The sequence below is a fragment of the Euprymna scolopes genome, chromosome 38 (genome assembly GCF_053919585.1).
Source record: "Euprymna scolopes isolate OS-2025 chromosome 38, ASM5391958v1, whole genome shotgun sequence".
Taxonomy (NCBI): Eukaryota; Metazoa; Mollusca; class Cephalopoda; order Sepiida; family Sepiolidae; genus Euprymna; species Euprymna scolopes.
In genome coordinates, this window is record NC_136519.1 from 22105914 (window position 1) to 22118994 (window position 13081).

Below are 13081 nucleotides of genomic sequence, written 5' to 3' on the forward strand. Positions count from 1 at the left end.
AGGCGTGCACTTCTAAGAAAGAAGCTTTGCTCATGGAATCTACGTTTTGTTTTAGGCACAAATAAAGAGTGGGGAAAATTACTGACAGAGGTTTTTTTTTTTTTTTTTTTTTTTTTTTTTTTTTTACATAGGCATCACCACATTATCAAGGCCCAGAGGCCACTCAAGGATAAGGGTTAAAGACTGTACAGTAGAAATTGGACAATATAGTAATCATTAGTAATGAAAATTTGGTAAATTTGATAACTTATATGGAACGGCTCATCAAGAACTTATTTACTTTAGACTTGAAGACAACCATATTGTAGTCAGCCGGAAAGCAGGAAAACGGAAGACAATTCCACAGGCGTGCAGTTCTAAGAAAGAAGCTTTGTTCATGGAATCTACGTTTAGGTTTAGGCACAGATAAAGAGTGGGGGAAATTATTGATAGTGTTTACAGCTAGACGAGTGTTTCTTGTGAAAGTTTGGCGAGGGGGGACCATAGATTGAAGCTCAGTTGAACACTTTCCATGAAAATAACGATACATCAGAGACAAACTCGCAACATCTCTTCTGTGAGATAGAGGTTGCAAGGAGGAGAAAAGGACATCTCCTACGAGGCTACGAAGTCTATTTTGAACTCTATCAAGGCAGGACATGTCCTTTCTAGCAGCTCCTGCCCAGATGTGGCAACAGTATTCCATCCTTGGACGTACCTGGCTCTTATATAGATAGAGAATAGCATCAGCAGTGAGATATCTACCGGATCGATAGAAAGATCCCACCATTTTTCCAGCGGCCTTGGCAACAGATTTGATATACGTGTTCCATTTAAGATCAGGAGTAATGGTCAAGCCCAGAAGCTTGTCAAAACTTGAGGCCTCCTGAAGACGAGAGCCATTCATTTCAATTGATGACAAATATGGATTAGAATGTTGATGATGTAAAGAGAGAAGCTTGGTTTTAGATGCATTAAAAGTAACCAGCCACTCCTTTCCCCATTGTACTACGTGCTCAAGATCAGAGGAGAGAGAATTGGAGAGAACTTGGTCGTTTACTGTCTTAGATGTGCTACCATAAATGGTAGTGTCGTCAGCATAAATGTCTACAAATGATGTAAGGATATGATTTGGAAGATCATTAATGTAGATCAGGAAAAGAGTTGGACCCAGGATGGATCCCTGAGGGACACCGGCATTAATACTGTGAGCTTCTGATTTTTGCCCCTCAACTACTACTCTTATGAACCTATCAGACAGAAATGATTTAATAATTGAGAAGACTTTTCCAGCTATACCATAGCTAGCGATCTTATGAAGTAAACCTTTATGCCATACCCTATCAAAGGCTTAGATATGTCAAGAGCAATTGCCCTAGAAAGGTTGCCACCGTCGAGAGATTTGCTAATCCTATGCGATATAACTGTAAGGACATCTGCTGTAGATCTAGCAGAACGGAAACCATATTGAGTGTCACTAAGAAGGTTATTTTTGTTGAGATGGTTGATTACCTCTGTATTTAACACAGATTCCAGCAACTTACTCATGACGCACAGGAGACTTATTGGCCTGTACTGAGAGGGGGATGAGTGATCACCTGAATTCTTAAATACAGGGCATACTGATGAGATTTTCCAGGGAGATGGGAAACTATTCTCCTTAAGACAACGTTTAAACAGTTTTGTAAGTATGGACGCTAGTTCAGGTTGAAGTTTTTTGAGTACTATAATTGGAATACCGTCAGGGCCAGTTGCTTTACTCGAATCAAGGTTTTTGATTAGCTTCGCAACATCACGTACAGATATACGTATATCACATAGCGTGTTTTCTGATACAGGAGGAAATATTGGGGGTTGGTGGTCTTGGTCGCAAAGGGTAGAATTAGCTGCAAAGTTCTTGACAAAGAGTTTGGCTTTGTCTGATGCTGACGAGATTACCTCAGGTCCATTGATAATAGTTGGGATGGAGCACACGCTTCTATTCAGGATTCTGTTTGCTATTTGCCAAAACTGGTGGGAACCAAGCCGCTGCTCAGCTACTTTGGACTTAACAGATTGAGCATACAACTCTCTTGCGTTCCTTATTACTTTCAGCTAGACGGGTGTTATTCGTGAAAGATTGGCGGTGGGGGACCAGAGATTGGAGCTCGGACGAGCACTTTCCATGGAAATAACGATAAAGATTAATTTTTTAATTCAGGCTATTATGACAATCTATATATCTATAAAAGTGAATGTGTCTGTCTGTGTGTGTACATTTCCCTATGCAATAACTCTATCAATTTTAAGTCTACAGACTCGAAATTTGATATACAGGGTACTGAGATTTGGGAAAATCTTTGTGATTGGTTTTCGGCCAGAAATTTGGCTGTTAAGGGGTCAAACTTCAACGATTTTACCTTTGAGAACTTTACCAAACTCCTCTGACAATTTTGGGTCTAAACACTTGAAATTTTAGATATAGGTTCCTTGGACATGGATCTAATTTAATAACTTGATTTGAGCCCAAAACAATAAATGTCAAGGGGTCATAATAGAGGTCAAAGTTTTAAAAAAAATTACCGCTTTTTTTTTTTTTTGCTCAACATACACCTCCAAACACGCGGGCAACGCCAGGCTGAAATGCTAGTATTTTTAAAAAATCAAAAGTAGGTCCTTTGATATGACAGTGGTGTGCTCGAAATGAATGCTTCTGTTTACGGCACGATTGAACCGTGATAGTTGCCTTTTGAATTTTAAACTGTAATTCAAGCCATTATATGAAAATTATTTTTAATAATTATTTGAACTTCATAATGAAAGATCGTTATATTGAAAACGTCTAAAAATCGTAGTATCATTACTCTTTAAACTAACTAAAATTAACAATAAATATTTTTCAATCATCCACATCATAATTCAGGTCATAAAGGATTAAATTTAAAGATGTCCTTTTTCTTTTTTAGTTCATTTTTTTTTCCCCCCCATTTTCTCAATTTAAAAAAATTTTTTTTTACTTGTTTCTTGAAAGATGTTCTCGTTACATAGCATAGTTGTTTATTTTTTTATTTTTATTTTTTTGTTGTTTAAATTCATTTCTTCCACGATTTCCTTTGATTCTTCATCATTTATCTCACATTATCATCATTCTCACTAATCACAGGTCACGTGCATCAAGGTAAGACAACTCTTGCATGACTACCACCTACAGATTAAAAAAAACAAAAAAAAAACTGTCTTTTAATATTAACCCCTTGTTCCCTTTCCCATTGTTCCCAAATGTGTTGAATGTTGTCTTTGATGCTGCATATTATTTGTCATGTGACAATATCACCAGTCTGTGAATTATGTCAGAGTCCGTTTCATATGATGAGTTAATTTTAAATGTAAAATTTTACATCGATTGAGGAAGTGGTATTTCCCACTAGCCATGAATTTAACAGCTGTCCTATTTTTACATCTTCGAAACAGCTACATGGTAAACAGCTGATGATCCTTGTTTTCTATTTAATAATTTAAGCTAAGATTTCTTGTTTTTTTATGGTTATATAGTTGAATTCCCTTTTCTAATTGTAAATTTTCTAGCATTAAATCGGCTTATGCTCGTGCTAAGTCTGGAATATACTAAACTTAGTATCTCTAGGAATTTAAACTGCATATTTTTTTTTTATAAAACTACCAAAGCGTTTTTAGACTATATATATATATATATATATATGACATAATCACGTTGACACACCGGTTCCCACTGGATCACCAAAATTAAGCAACGTTGAACCTGGTCAGTACTAAATCGGTGACCATTTGGGACTTCCAGGTGCTGTATGTGCTCTCTGCTTATCTTGACATTGTTTCCAGCCGTCCTGGACTTCTCCTTGTCACTAGACTCAAACAGTGATGATTCAGTAGAGGTGAGGTTGGTAATTGTGCAACTCTTGCCTCACAATTACATGCGCAGCTGCCCTTACAGGGGGTGCCCTTTGTCTTTCGAGACTAAACGGAGACATCGAATATATATGAGGATAAAGCATAGGTGTCCAAAAAAATTTGATGTCATTTTAAAATGCCAATATCTCGGAAACTATTCAGTGCATCTTAATGAAACTGCATAAACTTTATATTGAACATAAGTTTTATTAATTAACATTTCATAAAAAAAACATGTCAAGTCGGTAATCAAACTCGTGCCAAACACACTGTAGCATGTCTTTGATAACATTCTTCAATGCAGCAGTGATTCACTGCTTGAGTTCTTCAACATTAGCAGGAAGAGAGGGGGGGCATAGACGAGTCCTTTGCAAAAGGACATAAAATTTTTTTGGAACATCCTGTACATGACATATCGTAAAATGAAAAACGTGGAGACAGAAAGTATAAAAGACAAAATGATAAAACAATTCAATACAGGAAGAATAAGAAAAAAAGAAAAAAAAAAAACCGTAAAATTTTTTTATTTGTTTTTATTCTTGCTTTTTTCTTGTGTTTATTTTTCCAATTAATACCAGTATCAGCAAATTATGTGTAACCTATAATATAAGTAAAGAAAAAGATGTGAGGGACGTAATTCTAGAAATAAAAATATATTCCATGAGAGTGACCTCTCCTTGAAACAAAGACATTAACTAATAAATAAGAATTCAGAATCAAACAAAAGGAATATTAGAATAAACACGCATAAATGTAGAAATAAAATTATGAAAAAATAGGGAAGAATAAATAATACGAAAAAAATTGGAAATTAAAACAAAAAATAAAATATGAAATTAAGGTTTAAAACAGAAGTTTTGGTTAGCATGACACCCAAGATGGCCGACTTGTAACAACGTGGGAATGGAATTTCTTTTGCCCAAACACCAGGTTCATCATGTACAAAATCAACTTTTTGTTGGTAACATCAAATGGAAACAACATCTCATGAGTTGGTGAGAACAGGAAATTTTTATGAACACATAAAATCATAAAATTGCCATCCCATTAACGAAACGGCTGTAATGAAGAAATCCTAGATGAAATAAACAAAAGTTACGAAAAAGAAAAAAATGTAAGTCTTTGAATTTCAACAAAGTTTTGTACTATATATATATATATATATATATATATATATATATATATATATATATATACAAAATGATTTAAACATACTTGAAATAATATCTACTATTAGTTAAAAGAAACCTTGTCTGTGAGTTCGTTCCCTATTGACCCCAAAATGGCTGGACCGATTTTTTTTTTTACAATTTAACACAAATATACCTTATGTGTCTGGGAGTGTTCTTAGATAGGTTTTGTGCTGGAATGCCTCTGATAATTATTTAAAATCGAAAAAAAGTCATTAATAATGGAATAGTCCGATTTTGACCAAGGTTAACACTTTTATACAGCCTAACATCACAAGTGCATTTGAGAAGTTTTAACACTGCAGAAACAAATGTGCCCGGTGTATAAAATCAACATTAGGTTTTTTGATGAGAGAGGGGCATGTTTGAAATAAATGTTTCAGTTTAATGCAATTGAATGGCATAATCACGTTGACACACCGGTTCCTGTTAAGCAACGTTGAGCCTGCTCATTACTAAAATAGGTGACCAGTTTGGGAATTCTAGGTGCTGTATGTAAGAGGACATCGACTCTTCCCTGTAAAAACCTAACATCGTCTTATCCCCTAACGGGGATATACATGCGACTGGGGACCGCTTGTGAATTTCATACTCCCATGGAACCTCCTCTTTCGGAGGAAGCTGGTTTAACCCAAATAGGGTTAGTGCCGTTTCACACACACACACACACACACATACACACACACAATTGAACCATGATACTTGACTTTTTCATTTTAAATGTTAATTCAAGTCATTATATCTAAAAATTAATTTTATAAATTCAACAGTAGGTTCTCTACAGTACAATGTAGACAGAATATATTGTGGACTGAGTTACCGTTGAGAGACATGTGAGGCTACTTCCTCGTGCACCACAGTGGGTCCCCAACTAGAACAGGCAATCAATCGATTTGATTGAAAAGTGGACAATTTTTAAACAAGGAACTTTGGATTTATTACCTAATTAATGAAAGGGCTAGCTGAACAGTTTGAAACTTCTGCCTGTATAAGAGCCAGGTATGCCCTAAAATGGGATACTGTTGCCACATCTGGGCAGAAGCTGCTCGGCGCACCCTATCCAACCTTGATAGAGTTCAAAACTGGCTTCGAAACCTAGCAGGCGATGCCCTTTTCTTTTGCCTGACACCTCTTTCTCACAGAAGAGACGTTGCAAGCCTGTCTCTGCTCTATTGTTATTTTCATGGCAAATGCTTGACTGAACTCCAATCTATCGTTCTACCTTGCCAAACTTTCACAAAAAAAACACTCGACTAGCTACAACCACTATATACAATCTCCCCCCCACCCCACCGCCACTCTTTATCTATGCCTTAATCTAAATGCAGATTCCATGAACAAAGCTTCTTTCCCAGATCTGCCCACTTGTGTAACACTGTTTCACTGGCCTGCTTCCTGGTTGAATACAATTTGATAGCCTTCAAGTCCAATGTAAACAAATTCTTGTTGAACCGTCTCCATAAATAATAAAAATTTTACCCAATTAATGCTATTAAAAATTACTAAACTACTTACCATTAACCCTTACACTCGAGTGGCCTTTGGGCCTTGATAAGTGTTAATTCCTATCAAAAGAAAAAAAAATTCTGTTCAACTGAGCTAAATTGAGGTTAGGATTATTATTAAGAAAAAAAAAAAAATTATAATACTATGGAAATTATAAAGTAAAAATAAAAACCAGGAAGAAACTGAGACATGTTCATGCGAGTATTATGTTTGTTCTGAACAGTTCACTTCTTGAAAGTAAAAAAAAAAAAAAAATACTCAAGCTGAGATCGAAACCAAAACCTAAAGACAGTGAGTCAAGTACGATAACCATTAGACTAGCTTACCACAATCTTTAAAACGTGTTTTCAAATCTTGTAAAACAGTTGACAAACAGATAAAAAAGATAAAAATTCGATGACCCCCCCCCCTTCAAGTATGCATTTTTCAATTTTTCCTGATGAAACCCGATTAAAAAGTTTTTTACATGTCTGAATAGGCTATCTACGAAATTTCACATCTATAAATCAAAAATTCATGGAGTATATAGGTTGAGAATTGTCCTCACACACACACTCACACATTTTCACATATACTAGCAAATGTGCCCGGCATTGCCCAGTATTAAGCTTAACATTAAATTTCTTTTAAAAAAATTAAGTAAAACAAAAAAAAAAACGGAAAGAAACTGAGACATGTGCATGCAAGTATTATTTTTTTTTTCTAAACAGTTCACTTCTTGTAAGCAAAAAAAAAAAAAATACTCGAGCTGAGATCGAAACCAAAACCTAAAAAAGACAGTGAGTCAAGTGCTATAGCTCTTCAGCCAGTGTGATACACTCTTTGAAATGGTGTATTCAAACTAATTTATATTTAAAATAAGGAATCTGTAACGTGAACCATTCATCATGCGTGCACAGTCATAAAACAGTTGAAAGCAGATAAAAATCTGATGGCCTCCCACGTACCAATTTCTCAATTTTTACCCCTTAGCAGCCCTTTTTTCTGGATGAAAACAGATTAAAAAGTTTTCCACATGTCTGAATAATCTATATACCAAATTTCAAGTCTGTAGATTAAAAATTCGTTGAGTATATAGGTTGAGAAGTGTCCTCACAGACACACATTCTCACTTATATAGAATATAAAGTGTGTGTGTGTGTGTGCGTGTGCTACAGAAAATCAAAGTATCAGGCTCTTACTTAAAAATTTTTTTTTTTTAATTATCTTAATAGTCAATCACTCTACTGGGGTTTTCTCACACTGATCTTACATATGCACACACACACACACATTATATATATATATATATATATATATATATATATATATATATATATATACACACACTCAAAAAAGACCCATCCCAGGATAAAAAAAAATCAATTCCTCATATAGAACAGTTTTGCACCAGTTGTATGCTTCCCCATCTTAATAACTTTAAATAAACATATAATACTATTAAACCTTGCATCTAGAATCCTTATTCTAATCTTGATGGAATTTTATTACATGATTGTGATTCTAAAAAATATCTAAGAATTTAGGTCTTAAGCTTTAATGACAACAGACAAAATTTAATGCACATCTGATAAGCTTGAATTTTCCAAATTAGAGGTTGTGCCCATATTATGCACACCCCCCCATCCCGCAAGAACCCCTTTTAAATATTCCAAACTGAAATTTGGGAAATATTTATTAATTGATGTCTAATATCTATTGTTTAAATTTTACAAAAATTGGCGGTCTTTAAATTTTCATGGAGACCTTCCACCCCGTTTCCCCACCCCCATTGCATAAAAGTAAATTAAGCTAAACACCCCTTATGCCAAGCATCTGTGTGCCAAAATTTTTATTTACAAGCGAAAACTATTCCCTTTAATTGTTAACTTGTAGATTATTGTTTTGCATGCATTTTGGATATTCTCATTACTGCGACATGGCAATATATTAAATATTACTGTTTTCACTTGGACATCAATATTTCTATTATTACAGTACCGAACAAACAACAAAATTATATTTGAAAGCAATATCCACATTGAGAATATTAAAGAAGAACAATACATTTTGCCTTTGATGTTTTTTTCTTATTTCAGCCACAGCAACGCGTGGCCGGGTACAGCTAGTTTAAAATAATTTGTATTTTTTAGTGATTAAATATTAAATGTATTTTACTACTTGTCACTGTTTGTTTTGTGTACATGTTGTTGCTTTTGTTGTCTATTTTTGTATGTGCGTTTGTGAAAAATAATTTAAATGTTGAACTCTTTTTTTATAATTGTGAATTTCTGTGCTTTTTTTTTTTTTTTTTTTTTTTTTTTTTTTGAAGCAACTAAAATTGCATCCTAACACTGCTTTTGTTGGAATGATAATTTTTTGTTTTTTGTTCAATCGTTTATGTTTTTATTTATTTTTTTTTAAATTTTATTTACATTAAACAAAAAAAAACAAAAAAATGATCAACTTAATGATTTGTCAGGATTTTAACCTGGTTTTATGAAGTTTATTCCTTACAAAATGACTAATAAAAGTGGGTGTTTGGTGATCTTTTCAACCAACACATTTCACGTGAAAACATTATGTTGTTATGTGTCATGCATTATCACATACTTACGTGTCATGTCGAAATTAGTATAAATTCCAAAACTTATGAAAAACGATCCAGTAGAAAAGTAATCATGAGTAAAAACAGAATTTATCGAATTATCAAGTTTATCGTATGTTTTAATGTAGAAGAGTTGTGCGACCAATTCAGTATGACAAATAAGGGAAATAATTCTTGACTTAAATTAAGGATCCACCATTTTTAAACACAATATGACATCTAGCACATCTATCATTTTTCATAACTTTTGGAATTTATACTAATTTGGATATGACACGTAAGTATGTCATGTTTTCACCTAAAATGCGTTGGTTTAAAAGATCACAAATCTTCACAAGCAGTAAAGTTAGTAAATCACCCCACCCTCTTTTTGATTCGCATTCATATCAAAGAAGTAATCAAAAGATTTTGTGTGAAATTGAACATAACAAAAAAAACTGTATATTTAAATCACATTTATTGGCAAAACATTGCGCAAGGACACTTAAGTTGAGAACAGTAGTCTGAAAAATCCAAATGATACAAATAAATAATCCTCATTTAAAAAATGCATTAACCCCCCCCCCAGATTTATTAGCAAAACATAACAAAGTGCAACAAGCCATGTAGAAAATTGATCGCATCTGTTAGTGCGTCCTACATCTCCACACATCCATTATTTTCTCCATCCATGGAGTATTTGTGGTCACACCCAGGATAGTGTAATCCACCACAGAGTCCAAAATAAAGCCTATAATCTAATAGGTCCAACACTGTCTATCAAACTCCAACCCCTGTCACATCGCTGCATCATTGTGTTTGTTTTACAAGTCCTTCAATGGAATGTGCTCTAATTGCAAAATAAAGCTTTATCCTCTACATAATGTATGTATTTTTCCAAGATGAAAAAAAACACGTTTAAATGGGCTTAAAATAAATAGAGAGAGAAAGAGAAGGGGAATTTATTTTATCAATACATTTCAGTCATTCCCACAGGTGTAAGCCAGTCTATTCTTTTGCTGAATTCTAAAGGAAAAACAAAGCCCCTCCCCCACTCCCTCATACACCATGGCCAAGAAAGAAGGTCAGTGAGTACACCCCCCCCTCCTCATATGTTTTTACAAACTCTTTTTATATCCTGTGTAAATGCTTAGCATTTATTCAATTCTCCCGGGCAATGCAGTTACACAGATCCTGCTTGTGTGTGTGTGTGTGTGTGTGTACATACTCACATGCACTAATCAAAAGTTATAGCCTGTTGACTTAGAATGAGTGCATTTATGCCAAATTCATGGTTGAATATGGTTAAATTTGTGCTCATTTTTCGCATTAAATACTAATTCCTATTAATATCTAACTGTGCATCGAATGAATACCATAATACTTAGTTTGCTGCACATCATCATAACAAAGATCCATACCAAACTTCAGGCAGATCGGTCCAGTAGTTTCTAAGAAGTGAAACAGACACAGATATACTAAGAGAAATATAATGATGATATAAATTAAAAGTTATATCATACTATGTTTTAATATCAGTTTTGATGCAAAAACAATCTTACACGTGTTTCTGGAGAAAATTCACAACCAATTCAAACAAAATCCATATGAACTCGGATTCTTAAGAGATAATAATAAAACTTCATAACATCAGCTAAAAAAAGATCCAGACAGTGAAAAATACTTTTTTTTTTGTTGTTTATACAAAAGAGTCATCACTTATCAAGGCCTGGAGGCCACTCGAAGATGTGTGTACAGTAGTCAATGAAACAGTATTGTAGTAATTGTTAGTAGTCGAAATTTGATAAATTGGATTATTTAAGGGGACAGCTCATCAAGAACTTGTTTACGTTAGACTTGAAGACGACCATATTGCAGTCAGTTGGAAAGCAGGGAAGCGGAAGAGAGTTCCACGGGCGTGCAGTTCTAAGAAAGAAGCTTTGTTCATGGAATCTACGTTTAGGTTTAGGCACAGATAAAGAGTGAGGGAAATTATTGATAGTGGTTTCAGCTAGGCAAGTGTTTTTTGTGAAAGTTTGGTGAAGGAGGACCATAGATTTGAGCTCAGATGAGCACTTGCCATGAAAATAACAATAGAACAGAGACAGGCTCGCAACATCACTTCTGTGGGAAAGAGGTTGCAGGGAAGAGAAAAGGGCATCCCCCACTAGGCTACAAAGTCTATTTTGAACTCTGTCAAGGAGGATAAGCTGCTTCTAGCAGTCAATGTTACTTTTGACCTTCGTCAGGTATGTTGGTCACCATCTTGGAAAAGAAAAGAGAAAAGTTACTGGCTCCGTAGATGGTCTTGTATTCTTGGAGTTGTTTTAGTTTTTTTGTTTTTCGCTATGGTTTTGTATGTGTGAAAAAAATTTTTTTTTTTTACTTCGCACATATAAAACCAGGGTGAAAAATAAAAACAACTCCCAGAATACAAAACCATCTACAGAGCAAGCAGCTTTTCTCCTTTCTTTTTCAAGAACAATCCTCCACTAAGCTACAAAGTTTATTTTTACACAGATGCATGTATGCATGTGTATCTGTCTCTGTGTAAATATTTAACCAATAAAACTTCTTAAACTACTAGTCCTATAACATTGAAATTAACAGGAAACAGTAATCATATACCAAGGATCTTTTAAAACGAGTAAAATCTTTGTTTAGGTTGATGGATAACGCGTACAGAACTTGTTGGTAAGTTGAAATGCAAACTGTTCATTTCAACCTGCCAACATATTTTTATTACTTTTGCACATGCGTAAAACTAATTAGAGGGGTTTAATTTTAAAACTTTCTTATCTGTCTGCAGGTTAGCTTAAACTGTAGGGAACGTGACTGGAGCGCTAAATATTTTGGTTTCGATTCTAGCTGATAGCATCTAAGTCATTTTTTTTTTTTTTTTAGCTTTTAAAATCAGTACCATATATTAGGTACAATATAATATTCAATAAACAATTGGCTCTGTAATAATAAATAAGAAATCTGCATGAATTAAAATATATTTACGCGTGTTTTACGACCGGGCAGCTCCCCCCCCCCCAGTAAAAAATAAATGGAGTAGTGGATAACTGCCATATATGGGAAAGGAATCAATATGGTTCTCACAGTTATAATCATGTTAACACTGGTTGCCGTTAAGTGAATTTTAAACTTGTAACGGAATTTTCCACTCTCTATTTGATCTTAACCTTACTTGAAAATTTCCGATTTTAAGATTATTTTTGCACATTCACAGTCCAATGTCATTTTATGTTCATTTTCACTGAAATTTTAAGGTTCCTTCTTCATTGAATATTAGTTGTTACTTTTGAAATTTTGGCTGGAGCAATTTCGTTTATACTGATTTGGTTTTGTATTGCCGATTACTGTGGTGTTATTTTTCTTTTTTTATGATAGTCACTGCTTACTAAGGCCCGGAGGCCACTCAAGGATAAAAGTTACCCTTATCCCTGAGTGGCTTCCGGGCATTGATAAGTGGTGACCACCTTGTAAAAAAAAAAAAAAAGGTGTTAGGTGAGACAACATCATGATAATTGGTGATAGTGGAAATTGGATAGGAGTTAATTTATTGTAGAGGACAGCTCAGTAAGAACTTGTTTACATTAGACTTGAAAACGACTATCTTATAGTCAATTGAGAAGCAGTTCCATGGTACTGTTCCAGTTCTGGAAAAAAAAAAGCTCTGCCCATGGAATTTTTGTTTAATTTTAGGAAAAGATAGAGTATTTTGTTTATTTGACACACACAAAAAAAAAAAAAGTATAACAAAAATATATTTTTTGGTGTGTATTTGTAGATTTAAACCTTTCACAAAATCCGCCCCCTCCTCAAAAAATTATATTTTTTATTTCATCAAAGTGTTCACACACATTTGATTGCCTCAAAAAAGTATAATCTATTTTAGAATTTAGAGTGGGAGATAAATTTTATATAT

The 13081-nt window shown here is 34.1% G+C and overlaps 1 protein-coding gene across 24 annotated transcripts in view; it reads left to right on the plus strand.

The window, feature by feature from the left end:
- LOC145263089 (peripheral plasma membrane protein CASK-like) overlaps positions 1 to 13081 on the plus strand; it is a 1377184-nt gene that overhangs the window by 375880 nt on the left and 988223 nt on the right. For 20 of the 24 annotated variants that reach the window (XM_080119970.1, XM_080119992.1, XM_080119968.1 and 17 more), the window contains one exon: positions 3122 to 3136. The exons of the other annotated variants lie outside the window; for them this stretch is intronic. In XM_080119970.1, coding sequence (XP_079976096.1) covers positions 3122 to 3136 — 15 coding nt within the window. The remainder of the gene's footprint in view (positions 1 to 3121; positions 3137 to 13081) is intronic. 24 annotated transcript variants of the gene reach the window in all.